General features: G+C 38.4%; 1 protein-coding gene across 2 annotated transcripts in view; it reads right to left on the reverse strand.

Moving 5' to 3' along the window:
• The window catches only part of EP300 (EP300 lysine acetyltransferase), a 65,546-nt gene that overhangs the window by 4,107 nt on the left and 44,619 nt on the right, over positions 1–16,820 (reverse strand). For both annotated transcript variants that reach the window (XM_083828124.1, XM_083828123.1), the window contains 12 exons: positions 16,262–16,350; positions 13,792–13,872; positions 11,274–11,330; positions 9,774–9,851; positions 8,677–8,744; positions 7,070–7,220; positions 6,586–6,732; positions 6,075–6,188; positions 4,115–4,280; positions 3,465–3,629; positions 1,228–1,389; positions 480–761 (listed from right to left, as the gene is read on the reverse strand). In XM_083828124.1, the coding sequence (XP_083684250.1) occupies positions 480–761; positions 1,228–1,389; positions 3,465–3,629; positions 4,115–4,280; positions 6,075–6,188; positions 6,586–6,732; positions 7,070–7,220; positions 8,677–8,744; positions 9,774–9,851; positions 11,274–11,330; positions 13,792–13,872; positions 16,262–16,350 (1,560 nt within the window). The remainder of the gene's footprint in view (positions 1–479; positions 762–1,227; positions 1,390–3,464; positions 3,630–4,114; positions 4,281–6,074; positions 6,189–6,585; positions 6,733–7,069; positions 7,221–8,676; positions 8,745–9,773; positions 9,852–11,273; positions 11,331–13,791; positions 13,873–16,261; positions 16,351–16,820) is intronic.

Below are 16,820 nucleotides of genomic sequence, written 5' to 3' on the forward strand. Positions count from 1 at the left end.
TCCAGCTTCTGGAGGACAAAGCATTGACACAGGCCACTGGGCTTCATCTTCAAACACCCTGGGTATTGCAAACACTTCTGAGGACAAGTATGCTGTTTGCTACTACAGAGTGACAACAGTTTAGCAGAATAGTCACACAAGTATAGGAATCTGTTTTATAGCACAACAAAATCTCTGTATTGGTAAGGTAAGCTGATGAAGGACCCTATTTAGAGAAATATCACGGCACCACTCTGATGAACTACAGGAAACACCATTCTGCTATTTTAGTTCTTCACAGCTTTAAAGTAGGAGACAAAAATCACATCAAGTAGTCAACTAATTGCATTATCTGATACAGAAAACATTTCCTCTCTTTTCTGAACTGCCAGAAGAGGAGCTGTACAGACCTTTTTCATTAGTTAATATTGCGAAATTAGTTGAAGAGCACTCTGGGCACAGAGTGCAGGCACACAAGTAGGGAAAACCACCAAGCATACCTCACAAACGGTGCAGTGCCATCTGGTCTCCACATGATGCTTGCACTCATTGCAGGTGTAAACAAAGCGGTCTTGGCTCTGCGTATGCAGCTCCACCAGCATGCACATGGTCGACCACTGAGCCCTTCGTAGTGAGGAGAACTCCAGGTGCTTGTCTCTAGCAAGGGTTAGGAAAGCATCGCGCCCGTCCATCAGGTCGCATGGAATGAGTGGGTCAGGCTCAACGATGGCAGGCAGGGAGTTGGCTGCAGGGCCAGCAATGAGACGGATGACAAAAAAGACCTGAGAATCAAAGAAAAAATAGTTAATGCCAGAATTTATCAAGATGTTTTGTTCACCAAACTACATTACACAGAGCGCACAACTCCAAGCCCAGCTAACACTCAAATGATGTGCTGCTAAGGTGGTATATTTGTAAAAATTCAGAAACTTCAAACCTCTGGGTGCACTGCAGGTTCACCTTCAGAAGCATTAGGTAACGTTTGCTGGACTGAACAGACTAACAGTCTGGACTAAAACAACAGTTTTACTGCTAGGAAGTTCCTTCCATACGTGCACAGTTGGATTTAACCCCACTGTCCTCATAGCAAAGAACACCCTGATGCACTGGTACTTTTGTCTGGTGGGCCACCCAATTCCCCAGCCATACCTGTATGATTTACAGCACACTGATCTGTCGGAAGTATTAAGGTTTTGTACACTTGCGTACTTAAGTACAAACTACATTTCTCATTCTATCAGCTCTCACCTCCTTGTGTTTCTCCATAGTGGCATACAGCTTTTGGGAGAGGTCATTGGACACATTGGGCATGCCAGGCTTCTTCTTATTGCCACGACTCAAACTGCTTTTGTTCTTACTTGTCTTCTTATTGTTCTTCTTTTTGGCATTTTTGCTGTCTCCCTTGCTCACCTGGTAATTTTAAAGGCATTTTATGTCATGTATCTAAGTTACACCACATCAACATTTTATTACTTTCACACCTTTTATAATTGCAGGACTAAACAAACTCACAGTAATTCACTCCAAAGACACTTACCACGGTCCCCTGAAATGAAGTTAAGATTACATTAATTCCACTGGAATCACTCCCTAAGATAACAAGATCAGCAATGCATAGCTCCAAAAATACTAAAAGCATAAATGCTTAGAATGTATAAGGGATAAAGAACACTAAACAATATTTATCGAAAGCCATTTGTCTACGATAGTTGAATGCTGAAGAACTTGAATAATCACAAATGGGTTCAGCAAATGGCTCTCAATATATTTTAAAATTAAAAAAAGCAGAAGTGATATTACACTAACCATAGGTAAGAGACTTAATTCACCTAGATTTACCTCGTTACACCCCTGTCCAATAGTTTTTAACTGTATAATATTAAACTAATTTTCATATGAAGTTTTTCTTCCAAGTCCAAAAGGCCTTAGCAATATGATTTCTAGTATGAGGATATGATAGGAGGAAGGTGCAACAGTTAAAACAGGTCAGCTTCACTTCAGTTATAATCAATTAGCAATGAACAGTTTACTCTCTACTTCTGAGATGGCCTCTCAGAGCACTAGAGCATATGATAGTCAAGAATCAAAGCAATTCTTATTCAAATAAGCTTGTAGCTAAAGCTTAAAATAACTTCGTCAGGATGGAAATTTCCAGTGAACATGAATGATTATCACTTAATTTGAGACTACAGATTATTATTGCCTCAGATTTCATTGAAATCTGGGGTAAATGAAGAGTTCAAATTATTTTTAGTAACAAAGGTTAAACAGCAAAATGCTGCAAGCTTTCCCCATCATGAGTTTTTGGGTCAAACTGTGAAGGATCAACATAGGCGTTGAGAAGCATCACACACACAGCTAGGTCAGATTCCTCAAGACTGGTTTCTGATATATGAGAGAGATGTGAACCTGCAACTATGCCAAGTGGGGAAAAAAAGACTTGAAACGATGCCTTCCCAACTAACTACTTACTGTTAGTTATTGCAAATTCAATATCAAGTTGCCTAATTCCCAGATGTCTCAAACTTAGTTTATTCAAAAGCCTTGCTTGAAAGGTGGTGTTGCAAGGAGCAGCACAACTAGAACATGTGGTTCTCCTGCAACATTAAACTTTTTGATGCAGAAATCTTTTAGGAGAATGCTAACTAAACCAGAACAAAATTCAATTATCTCATGAGATGAGGAAGCAGCAGCATTTAAACAAGAGTTAACTAGCAAGTACTACTGTGTGAGTAGAATTACTAACTTTATCCAAGATTCACCACCTCTTCCACAAAGAGCTCAAAAAAATCGAGGACAAATGCATAAATTCCACATCTGCTCATTTTCAAATTTATTTTTGAAGAGGTATAACTTTTTTGTTCTTTGTGGAATGTGAAAGGGTATTTTTTGCATGTTCTCCTAAAAAAATTGCACAAGATACTGGCAAAAAAAAATCTCTAGTTTAGGTAGCCCTACAACAATTCAGCAGTATTTTGTGCTTTACACCGTCAATACTGTAAAGCTTCCCACTTAAAAAACCCAAAACCCTCAGCTGAGTAAACTACTAAATCAGAGCTGTCTTGCTTTCTCCAAGTGTTCTGCTGAGATCAGTGTTGTACCATCTAGGTCGGAAAGAAGAAAGACACCGTCCAGAAGCTAAAGCTTAAGAAAGAAGCTTCCAAGCCAGGGTGAGCTTGCAGCATGAACATTGATACTTGGATTTCAGCAGCAAAATATTCAACTAGCAGTTTTTTCACTTTAATTGACTGTGGTAATTAGTTAGGTTTATAGCCATATGAACAGCCACGGCTAATAGAAATGTAGCTGATATTTTAACAAACTGTTAATTTATAAAATGTAAATTTGAATTTTACATGACAGCAAAAGGTGAAAAAGTCAAGCCTAGGCTTGTTTTTTTGTGTTTTTTTTTTTTAAAATCTTCAAATAGCTATAGGTAATCACAACTTTTACATTACATCATGAAATAATGGAAGCATTCTTACATCCGTGCTTTCATTACTAGTGTTCTCTTCTCTCTTCCGTTCTTCTTCCTCTTGCTCGAGTTCCTTAATACTCTCCTCTAGAACATTCGGCCAGAAATCCCCTTCAAAGTAAGGTAGCTCTTTTGCACTTGTTAAACGGTCTTCTGTTGCCTGCTTAAATATGTCCTGAAAAAGAAAAAAACACCTGGTTAGTACTATTACAAATCAAGTGAGTAGAGGCAATTTCCAATAAATTATAAAAAGGCACTAAGATCTATAATCACTATCCTCTCTACACTAGCTAGTAATTCCAAAGATTTTACTTACATTTTACTTATTTCCAACTTTGTCAGACGCCTAACCCTGAAATCTTATTTAACACAGGAAAAGCAGAGATTCCATAAATTCTTTACATTAAAAAAATGAGATCCTTTTACAGCATTGCTCAAGAATTTAGTTTATTCTACATAGTCATTTTAAATCTCTCATTAGAATTGATTTCGGGAGCTACATGCTTTGAATAGGACAGGTTAACTCTAAGCTTTTAGTGCTCAATTCCCTTAAAACTGATGTAGTACACTCCCAGAATCAGACAATGCATAAGGCAAGGAAAAAAATGAAGATGAGACTGTTCAAAACCCTCCCACAACACAAACATGCACTTAACAAACCTTGTAATCATGGACTATGCGCTCTGACACAGACTTGTCCAACATCTTCTTGTACCACTCTTGCAGTCGTTTCGGTTTGGGTATCTTTTGGTCAGGAGGATGGCAATGGAAGATGTAGTCATCTCCTTCACTTGGTGGGCATGCCCAGATATGTCCAGTAGTATACCTAGCATTGTTAGACAAAAAAAGTACATGTGGGTTCTGATGATAATTAATAGAACTTGCTCTCCTCTCTGCCACCAGATGGAGCTCCCACAAACTTGGCTGGTATTACCAGAAGCACAATAATTACAGCTCTCCAAGATTTCAATTCCAATGTTCATTCCAGATCCATTCACATAGATAACAATAGCACCTTTCCACTAATTATTTATTTTTAGAAATTCAGCACATATACAGAGGAGCTCATATAAGATGTATATATTTTCTAGTCAAGGTAATAAAAAAAACAAAGCCTAATGCAAACCTGCAATTGCCACCTGCCAATTAACTAACAAGAAAGATGGAGGGTAGGCATTTTACAGTAGGAAAATGCAGAATTCTTTTTCTATGAGACACTAGCATTCATTACCTAGCAACATTTAAAAAAAACAATTTAAACACACTTCATTTTTCTACCATAGATTTTTTTTTTAAACTTTGAAAATCAGTTTTAAAATGTTTCACAATTACATCTGGAAATAAACAAAACACAGTCGCTATCAACCTATGCTGTTGGGTATACAATCATAAATACTATGAAGACAGATGACATCCAAATAGTGGCAGCTGCAGAGACTATAATGCCATGAATATCATTTCTTCATCCTCAGTTCTTCTTTATTAGTTTTTAAAAAGAACTCCAGTAGGAGCAATAATCAGATCTCAAGTTAGAGAAAAATAACCATCCTTGGTGTGTTGAGAAACAATTCTGCAGAACCCTACCCAAACCCTGGGAACTGCAGCCAGTTGTCATTCCTTCTGCCTGAGAATGGAGAGACGATATTGCGTGACCAATATTGTTTTCCCAAAATGAGAACCTGATGTTACCCATTAGCACAGAGAACAGCATTAAGTAGAACTGAGCCTTGAGCTCTACACATAAGTTTGACAGACTCACAGGTCAGAAAATATATAACAGAACATCAGGAAAGAGGTCTAATGTATGCCTTCGAAGTGTATCTATTCATCATAGGTGAATGTATCATCTCTGAGGTACTGAGGACAGTACAGTACCACCCACCTCTCCGTTCTGACTCCCTCAATTTTTCTCAATTACTCTAAACAGTCCCTAAAAATTTCATGAATAACTCTGCCAAACTATACCAGATACCCTTGACAATGGATTGATGTTTACTTTACTGCCTTTCCTACTTCAGTATTCAGTCATTTAATTTCCACCCTTCTCTTTCCTTCACATGTTCTGTGGTGTTTTTTGTGCTGTTGCATGTATATTCTGTTCTTTTGTGCTGTCCCATGTAGACTGTCCTCCTCCTCTAACTTTCCAGTTTCTCACAATTTGAACTACTCCTTCTGTAAGAGATTTTTTTTGCCTCACACAGCTGTTAATCAGTGCAGACAAGACACTTACCTCTCTCCTCATAAACAAACATGGGTAAGAACTTACTTGCCAGTCCAAAGGAATGACCTGATTAAAGCAGTGGTGTTTCACAAGGACTGTACAATCAACAAGGCCAGCAAAATTTTATTGTCCAGACTAGAAGGTTAACTTTTTCTACCTAGACTTAAGTTTAACAGTTTGGAAATTATTTATATACCTAGAATATGTGAAACAAGCCTCTCCTGAAATACCTGTAAATCCCTTTTTTATCTTCTCACTTGTAAACAGGTGTTACCAGTTTATTCTATCACTGGTTGATATTTAGACACCGAATTCTGCACAGTAAGATGTAGTAACTTAATTTGCACTAAGAATTATCTAGCACAAATCTGCATAGAAGAAAACATTAGAAGGGCTTACCCTAATTTCTTGACATATTCTAGATATCCAATTAGTATTTCGTGATAGACAGCAGTCCTCAAGCATTTAGGGCGGAAGAAATGAACACTGTCGAGGTAAGATATATACACTCGCCTAGAAAAAAAAGAAGAGGGCACGATAAGAAGCGAGGATTTTAAGTTAGTTCTAGAAATGTATTCACATTTTATGTATGTGAAGCATCCAATATTACTATCTTCGAAGTCTCTAATCCTAATGTACCAGTTTTGATATCCTAGCCTCTTCTCCGTAGAGCCACTCAATTCCTCTCCTTAGGATACCAACAGTTTATCCTGAAGTCAGTCTACCAGCCAGTGACCCCAGCAATAATTTATTCTAACTGAATATCCCCTCCAGAAGCTATTTTGTTTCTAGAAGCTAGCAGAAATAACATTCGTCAGATATGCAAGACTGAAGCTCTACACAGAACCTCAGGAGCTTTACCCAATTTAAACATTACCAAAATAAAACCAGATTTCATGCAGCTACTCACCTCTGATTGGGTGGGGGACAGTCTGAGCCGTATTCCTGCACATGCATCCCAAAGAAGCACAAGTCTACACCATCAATCTCCTCGAAGGCAAAAAGCGCTTTTGTTCGATAAGGGAAAGACTCAGCCATCTCTCCGCTGTCTACAAATCTGCACATTAGAAGGCAAAAAGGGAATACCAAATATATTCACATATTAGAGAATATGCATCAGCATGTAAAGACAACAAGTGTTGCTGTACAAGTGTTGCTGTAATTCTACAGTTAAATGCTTACAGACTACTCAAATACCCACTTTTTGTTGTGAAAGAGACAATCATCACAACTACTACGCTCCTGTAGTACCTGTTTGTCAAGAACTGGTTGGTAAGTGAGGTTTTGAATCCAACAGTATTTTTTCTTTATAGTAGCATACAAGCAAATTCAAATAGCTTTCCCGCCCACCCCCTCCTCAGAAGGGATCAAAACTAGAAGCAGATAGAACATACCTTGCTTTCATTCCTGGCTTCACTTCGACAGTTTTGTCAGATGCATGTACCACCCTAACTGTAACCTCTCCCGCCTCCGGGTGATTCTGTCGCCTTAGGAAATCATTGACTCTGTTCTCCAAGAAGGTACCGAGTCTTGTAGCTGGTAACCCTGCAGGAAAAATATTCCAGCTCTGAATATATACAAAACAGAAGTGTTCAAATGTGATTTCTCTCTTCAGGTGTTAAATGAAAAGTGACTCAAGACATGCAGTACGTTACTATAAATTAAAGCATTATCTTTGAACACGACCCCTTCTGGATGAAGATGAGCTGCCTTTCACCTACAGGCACGCTTATGGTTTAGACATTATTCAAATGAAGAAAGAATCTACATCTCAGCCCAGTTCCTATCTGTCTTTAAAGTCAATCACAATTAAGGCTCCTCTTGAATAGAAGCTTCTAATTACTTAAACTGGATTACAAACACTGTTCTCAGATGTAGCTGAGACGAGACAAGATGTTGCACTTAGAAGCATACTTAAGTCTTTAAGTCACACTAGTCAAGTTAATCTCTCTGCTTCCCAAAGAATCCATTTTGATAAAGAACTACTAAATGACTGTCTGCAAATAACAGGTTGTTCAGAAGTTTCTTCAAACAAAATGCAGACAGAAGTACAAGCATGGAGCTAGCTGACAAAACCTAAAGCTGAAAGGGAGTTCAAAGACTTGTGGCGTAACACGGCCTGTCTCACTGCTGCCCACTACTTCTGATAGAGGTTACATATCTGTCACTCGGTTCTTCCATTTTCCAATTTAATACCTTCTTAGCGAAGTATACACTGTATACATCTAGCATCACCATGTATGCAGCGTATATGTCTAGCAACAGATAAAGGTTGCTAGAAAGAAAACCTAGGTAGTAACATCTGTAAATGGACCCTTACATTCTTCCAGTATCACCTGCGAATCTAGCAAGATTTGATATTATAAAAATATTGAAACCTTTGGTTTGCTTTCCATTTCATGAGAACTACTGAAGAGAAATTTTTGACTGAGTGCTAAGTCTATCAGTCCACCCCCTAACCCCACCCCAAATTTAAAGGCAATTTACAGTCTTGGACAGACTCCTTCCTCATTTTCCAAAGCAGCAACTTAAGTACCTGTACAACACCATTGTTAAGTTACATTTGAATCTCCATTCAAACATACTGGTTGACTGGAGGTTTGTTTTTTTTTTGAGCAGCTATAGTAAATATTTACTATTTTATGTACACTAAGCTAAGCAGCTTTCTAAAGACTTGTTTTGTCTATGGAACAGAGAGAAAGCAATCACAAATTTCCTCCTACAGTGCCTTCAAATCAGCTGCTGTTAACCCTGAAATAAGAGATAAAAAGACTGTATCTTGCACTAGCAGTGCTTTAAAACAGTACATAAATACTGTACCACAGACTATTAACCGAAGGTAGCACCTGAGAATGCAGACATTTTGAACACCACAGAACAGATGTTCAAAGTATCCTCCACCTAACTCAAAGACTGGAATGTAAAATGAGTGTAAAAGCCACCTCTTCCCCACTCTTGAAGTATTTAAGATTTCTTTGTGCAAATGTCATCAGAAACTTACTTTTAGCAGAAAATTTGTTCTCTTTCCTGGTTCGTCCTGTTTTCTTTAGGCAGCCATCACAGACAAAGCTGAAGCAGAAATATGGTAAAGTGAAAAACACTCCAAATCAGACCACAAGTTCCTTAGCATCTTATTGGAAGCAAAATCTTTCACCAGGTAAAGTCTGGAAAATACCTTAACTGAAAATTGAACTAACAGACAGCACAGTGAATAGTGCCAGCAAAAACAGCTGCAGTAGAGGATCCAGGCCATACACCACCTGTGTACAGCCCTGCCACAACCTGCAAGCTTCAGCCCAGGAAACAGCTTCTTTACTGGCAGGTCTGACGCCAATTGTTCCAGGAATACTTTAAGTTAAACAGTCTCAAACTATTAAGAAAAAATACAAGTTGGCTAGATGCCGATCTTTTTCTTTCCCTTCCCCCCTTTTAAAAAAACACCTAAGTACACTGTAGCTGATAAAAAGATTTGCAAATTATTTCTCAGTTACTGTGTATCTACCTTTTCTGCAGAAAGGTGAATGATAACAAAATAGTAAAAGTCAAAGAGCTCTCATCAAGAAGGAATCATCTGAACTCCCCCTTATAGATCTTTCTCTACATGTAATTTATACGTTTCTTTAAAAGGATATTAAAGCAGTAAGAAACAACGTATTTTGATCTACAGCTACTCAGTATTCAAGAACAGCTACGTTGCTTTTCAGATTTAATCTGATCAGAGGTCAAAAAGGGGAATTCATCTTAAATATTTCACTGGTTACAAAACTTGAAGATGACAAAGCAATCTGAACTGTGCAGAAAATAAATTGGTACGAAATTGTTTCAAACTAAAAACATCTTTTCACAAAGCAGAAGTATCTTTAAACATAAAAGGCCAAAACATAAGGCTGAAAGGCCTTCTACATACAGGAATATTAGAAAACTTCACACACAATAGTAAGATATGATTTCCAAATCTGATGTTACTGTATATATTCTGTAAGTTTTTCAGGTGGGTATGCAAATTTTTCCATTGGATAGGGTTTTATTAGACATTTTTAGATATGCACTAACTCCAGTAAAACTATCATATACTCTACTTAAGGAGAGATTCCTCACCCAGAAGGCCAGATTATCTCATTATGAAGAACACAGATCTGGTGCATTTTTCTTCCACACTCTATACATTCAACAAACCTGTAGAAAGAAAAAAAGGTGGCAGGGAAGCAAGGTTAGTAGCACCATTAGTTGTTTTTGTACTCTGTAATATTTTAACAAAACAGTTCTAGCATTTAAGGCTCTTGATTCTATTTATCATAGAGAATACCCGTGCTAAGAACAGCCTCCAGGATGCATTAAGGATCTGCAGGGACACATCATTACACCCTTTGCTTGCCTTACTGTCATCCACTTCACTTTTTTTTTTTTAGTGAAACCCTTCTAAGACTCAAACCTGTGAACTGCTTGTTGCTGCTACAATAAAGAAGAAAATTGATTCACAGTCATCAGAAGCAAGGAACCAGGAGAAACTGTTGGGTGTTAGTTGCCCCACTATGCTTGAAGCCTGGGGAACATCGCAAATCTACTGCAGAAAGGTGGGAAAGAGAAAAACACTAACAATATCACGGACATTTTTCAGAATTCCAGAGGAGATTTAAGGACAGCTCAGAGCTGTTACACTGTTTAGGTCACAGATGTTGGTGAATATAGTTTTCCTAAATACCTAAGGTTGTTTCACATTATCAGGACAATCTGACTCCTTTTGAATACAACTGCTTTAAAGTCAGACTTAAAATGAATAGTTGTCATTTATGTAGGGCACATGGTATCACACTAAGTTGGGCTTGAATTTTACTGTTAGGCTGCATCTCCAATATAACAAACAGAAAGACGAGTTATGAATCAAGTTCCTACTCTCTCCTTCCCACAGCCCTTGTAAAATACAAGAAAGAATTGGCTGGCCCTTATGCCCTTTACAAGAATATAGTGGGAAGAATAAATATCCCTTCTGCTCATTTGAGAATGAAAATAGCATTTTCAGAGTAGCAGCATACGTGTATAATGAAGGAGCACAAAGTGGCTTCAAAAAATCATCAGGAATACAAAGAAAAGCAGCTGAGTCACCACCATCTTTACTGAATGCTTACAGTTCTTACAGAGCAGTACAGAAGAACCAAATGATTCAAATTTAACAGATCTTTTCCTTCTACTACAGCTGCCTATAAAATATGACAACTAGAGGAGCCAACAGCACCAAAAAAGCTACTGCCAAAATGACCCAAATCAGTTCCGAGACATGCACTTGCTGCAGCAGCGTTTCAAGTTTAGTTATCTGCATTCATTCTTTTGCTGGATCTACATTAAAGACAACAAAATGCACTAATTTCAGGCCATGCATACAGCTTTACATTTTTCTTAAGTACAGCTGTGGTAGTTTGGGTTCTCAAGACAGAATGACAGATATGCTGCTTGTTTAGCAGCCCCTGCCGTTTAACGAACAGAGCTACATGAAATTTGGAAGATGATGAAAAACAAAGCTGGTAGTGAATGAGTAACATGTCTTTAACAAAAGAGCTATGATGAAATGAGGATCATTTGAAATGTGACAGCATTACTTACAGTTCAGGGTCCAGTGTATCATTTTTCCGTTTCGAAAACTGTTCTTTGTTTATCGTGCTATGGAGAAACAGGCAATAAGACTCAGTTTTAACACAAGACAACATATATTCATGCCATACCACACACACCTCCACACATCAAGATAAAACCTACAAGCAGATTTTTTTTTTTTAAACGCTCACTAGCACTACAAAGAAGAGTATTTTATTGTTCAAAGTGATTGACAATCAAAATATATGCCACCCTTGACTCTGCCCATTAGAAAAAGAAAATTATCTGTAGGACAATAGCTTGTGGAGACCCACATTGCTCCCTTACTCAGTTTTACCAAAGGATGAATGGTAAATAGTTCAAGTTTAAGTTTTGGACAAGCTTGATCAGTCTCTCATAGTGAAAGGACCATTTGATATGCCTCTCTGATATTTCGAACGTCCAAAGGCAGAGAATTCCAATTATCTTTCATTACTGAAGAAGAATCTCTTCTTTGAGATTCCTCTAGCCCTCCTCTTAGACTAACTTCAAAGGAAAAATTCAAGCTTCCAAACACTCCAACCTGAACCCAGCCATCACTGTACACTTTAGCTTTACCTTCCTTTGAAAGGACTAGTCCTTTGCAGGACTAGGAACTTCGTCTTTTTGACAGTATGGTCCCAGGTATCTTTTACACCAGTGTAGTTCAAAGCAGTCCAGAATATTCATGACAAGAATACTCAGATCTCTGAGAATTTACCTTAAGGAGGTGCTGGATAACATGAGGCAATTGGTACGTGCCTCCCTGAGAAGGACTGAGTCTGTGTCACAACAACTTGCATTGACCTTCCTATCCTTTTATTTCAGTGTTTATTCTGCAGAATACCCCATTACTCCAAACAGTAGCTCTAGTCACCATACTTTACTAATAAGACCTGACATGTTTCTAAGCTTTTTTGCTTTCCTTCATTTTAACTACACATTACGGTAACAGAGGAAGGGAGCAAGATCTCTCTGCCCCAACAGAATGAGGTCCTGACAGAAAGCCTGTAAGTAGGAGAACGAGTGTTTAGAAGTATACTTGCTCCTTATGTGCAGCTTATAGTGTCCATTTTCATTACATGACAGCCAAATATTTAAACCAGCTACAAAAACAAAGTACTTTATGAACTGGAAGTACCTTCTCACCGTTACTTGCTTGAAAGCAAGAGCTTTTGTTTAATTACTAAAAATGAAATTTGTAGCCAACACCTGTGTTTCCAAACATAGCATAAAAATTGAAAAACACTCTATGCTGCCTCCTACCCTGACTCAAAGGTTTGTGACAAGCCGTGCCAACTTATGCCCATGAGGCAGACTGTATTCCCTCAGCAGCTAAGCAAAACTTTGTACACAAATTTGATGTTTACTTACATAGGTTTAAATGCATATAGATACTTGCTTTTCTCATGTGTAATTACCTCATATCCCAGACCTCACACTAATAAAATTGAACAATATTGATTAAGTCTTGTGTCTTTGCTTCTAGCAGAGTAGCAATCCATACTATTCGCAGAGGCCTGGCCCATTACACTGACCAGCATATGAACAGTTTCTTTTTCCTTCCAGAACAGTAGATGTACATCTTCTCAAGCCCTAGTAGATTCTTTCACAACTGCTCTAGATACATATGTGTGACCAAAATTTGGTAGTGTGCTGCTAAAGACAGCTTCTACTTCCAGCAAAAGTCACCTCAACCTGCCCCATTACTGACTTGCACAACTCTCTCCTTAGTTTTAGACTTTCCTCAAGTTCCCCACTTGTTTCTATCTGCAGAGTTCTTGGAAGGTCCTTCCCCAAAAGAGCTTTAACAGCTTAACTGCTCAAAAACTTTCAGAGTAACTGCTTGGCACTTGGCTGTCCCTCAAGGGCTTCCTTAGTCTCCCAAAACTGATTCAAGATTTCTGGGAGAGGTATGAGAAAGGCACAGTGGAATAGAAAACTGTCCAAACAGTTTCCTACTACCATGGAAGATGCAAGTAAATCCATGCACAGCCTTTGACCATTATCCTACTCAACAACTGCACAGCATTTCTCAAAAGCAGATGGCACTCCAACACTTATATATTTGAATGGCAAAAGGAGGTTGCCTGCTTCTGATTTTCTGATTTAGATGAAAAACAAGCTGAAGGATGAATAGCCGGTCTATAAGCAGAATATTACATTTAACTACTTCAAACTATGTCTGTCACCTACCTGCCTGCAGTCATGGTTCTTTTCTGCATTCAAATACTTTGACATTTTTGTCAGAAAAATAGTGATTCTCTTCTTTTCTCTCTAATGGTATAGTTGCAATTTCTTTCTCCTCACCAACAGTTGAGTCAGTCAAGATTTTAAAGAAGAAATTTACAGCACAAGTCCAGGCTTTTACTAAGAATATCTGGTCCTCCCTATACTGGCCTAGATATAGAGCAGGTCACCTAAAACTTAACTCCTTCCTTTTGAGAAAGCACTTTAGACCATGACACAGTTCATGAATGCATAACCCAAGCAAACACAAGTAACTTACGTTTGAGGTTGTGAAGGGTCATCTCCCAAAGAAACGCTCTCCCCTTGGATTTCGTTGAAGCACTTCTCACAGAAATGATACCTGTCAGCAAGAAGGCCATATTTGGGTGAACTGCTCCGTCCACACAACACAGCCCAAGCCAAGCAATGGAGCCACCAATCACAGCAGGCCAAGGAAGGGACAGGAGCAGAGAGCAGGTCATCAACGGCGGCAAGGATATTCAATGATGCAGATTTATGGGCCCCACATTGTGTTTGGTTGGTTTTGTTTTGGTTTTTGTTTGTTTGTTTGGGTGGGTTTTTAGCGCAATCAAAGCCAAGCGCAGACAACGACAAGCACGAAGGAGAAGATACACAAACAGACAAAGAAATGGGGGTTTGCAGGACAAAAACAAGAACATAGAAGCAGGACAAGACAACACAAAGCAGAAAGCCAAGGCAAAGCACAGATTAGCATTAAATCTCTCAAACGGGTTCTCAAGCAGCAAATGATTAAAGCAAATTAAATGAGTATTCCATTTTAGCATACCCATACCCTCTTCATTTTAATAATCCATGCCACACATAGCAAAGAATTAAAATGAAAGAGGAGAAGAGCAGAAAGAAGGAAGAACTGCTATGCTGACGTACAAATCAGCATAGCAGTTCTGTTGGCAGGAGGATCTATAGGACATCAATGGAAGAAGGATAAACCTTCCATCTTCAATGTATAAATGCTGAAAGGCCACAGGATTCTCTCCCAGTTGAAAGGGGAAGCTAAACACCAGAATCTTAAAGAATAAAACAATCTCTCCTCAAAATCTTTCAGATGATTATAGAACTGTCAAACTATATATTAACTAAACTCCTAAAATTATCCACACATACACAGCTCTTCCACAGCCCAATCTGAGCATAGAACAGTGCAAGTATCAGTACAGTAAGCATCACAGAAAGGTTTCATTTAGTTTCATTTACATTTGGAAAAAAGCAGTGGTTAATTCAAGATTCTACCCCAGCCCTCAGTAGTGTTCTGAAACTGTGGCCTCTCTATTACTAAAGCATGTTAATTGAGTGCACAAGGCATCTTGAGCGCACAAGGCATCTAAAAACAGTTACAACATTTTATTGCAAAGCTACACAAACCAACACTATAGCAGCTGTTAAGCTAAGATGAACAGGTCTCAACCCTCTCTCCCAGTCTTCATCTGAGGTGATGCACAGAATAGTGCTTCTGGAATTGTGCACTTCAGTCTACGGATATACGTGTATGTGTGTATATTGTTATATACAAATAAGTCCCATGTGCACATGTTAACGTTCCATTCTAACGTCTGAAAACATGTAAAGCATGCCAGACTTTGGAGTACTGGTCTTTTGGTCCATCAAGTGTGTGATCATAGATAAGTATAAGTAGAAAATACTGATACGTAATACAGAGCTTACTGTAATTTTGGACTTTTAGAATACAGAAGTTATGGGACTCTGCAAACTCAAACTACAATCAGTTTCCTACTTCATTCCTAAAAACCTCCATTCACTGCTATAAAACTTCATGAAGCCTAAGAAGGTTCAGATATATGCTACAGCTCTTTGGTTGCTTCTACCTAACCAAGTGCTTAAGAAAATTATAATTCTTGCAAAATCTTGACTTTCAGGTAAAAATCTTTGTGTTTCCCTTGTTGCTGTTTTTGAATGGTGTTAGAACAGAGCAGGAGCTGAACAGATGGAGGAAACATAATTTGGAGGTAACCATCCCTTTTCTAACAGGTGCGTTCTAGCAATAGGCATGGGGATAGGAGAGTGTCAAAGTCTATTTCTTCCTGCCTCAATCCCTCAGTTGGCAAACAGAAGCCTAGCAAGAAAACTTCCCTAAGAACTGAAATAAGGCTTAATTACTTCAATAAACTGGAGGTCAAAAAAATTAGTTAAGAGAGCTATAGAACTAACAGCTCTTTACACAACTGCTGACAGCCACTGAAGACAGCTCCCTTAAGGCAACTTGGGGAGAAAAAACAAGCAATCTACTTAGTATCTGAATATACAAATCTTCATTGAAGATTTGAACCACAAAAATATGTTTGTTCTTCAGTTAAAATTACAAGAAAAACAAAGACTTGTCAAGTATGATATGTATAATGAACATAACATACTTGCTGTATGTGTCTTTTTCCCCATGAAAAATACTGCTGCATGGTAGCAAGCAAAGACAACAGACTAGCTAGCATATATGATATTTAGATTTAGTTAACTGCAGGATAATTTATTAAGACATCACACATTATTGCAAGCAAGAGTATAGACTACAGTCAACTTTTGCAAAAAAAGAAATCACTAGCACACAGGGTAAACTATTCAAGGGCGCTTCCAGCAACTTTCTTTTGTAACACAAAGGTGTACACATATAAAGAGGGTGTATATGTATATACATGCATGCCTTTGACAGATTGATTGCAGCATGCACAAAACTGCACCCAGTGAGTTTTCCTTACCTGTTCTGGTAACTGTAGTAAGTGGCATCTCGAGGGATTGTGCATAGCTGTTTGCCATAGCAACACAGAGTCTGTGGCGAGAACTCCAACTGCAAAGAGGAACGGGTCATCTTAGTACTAATACAATGTCACGTGCTCTCCATAGCAAGCAAGCATGACCCAGACACCAACCACTACCACGTTATCCTGTGCACAGATCTCACAGTACAGCAAGACTACAAAGAGCCATAAGAAACATTCAGTGGGCTGTTATTCTCAAGTTAGCTCTTCTCCAAACGTGGAGAGCATATCAAAACAAGACAGTGGAAGTGCAACAGTCTCAACACACACTGAAATTGAGAGCATTTGTGCAGTAACATCTGTCTCCTTTGTAATTATGAACTGGTTAGCACTAAATGAAATCAACATAAGCCTTCAGTAACTGACTCTTCCCCCCCTCCCCCCAAGGGCTTATATGTGAATATATGATTTAAGCAACAGATAGAATTAGAAGATGCATTAAAAACTTAAAACCAGATCACTTAAGATTACTAAATCCTGGTAAGCTTTCAGAATTTTT

The sequence above is a fragment of the Anser anser genome (assembly GCF_964211835.1).
Source record: "Anser anser genome assembly, chromosome: 1".
Taxonomy (NCBI): Eukaryota; Metazoa; Chordata; class Aves; order Anseriformes; family Anatidae; genus Anser; species Anser anser.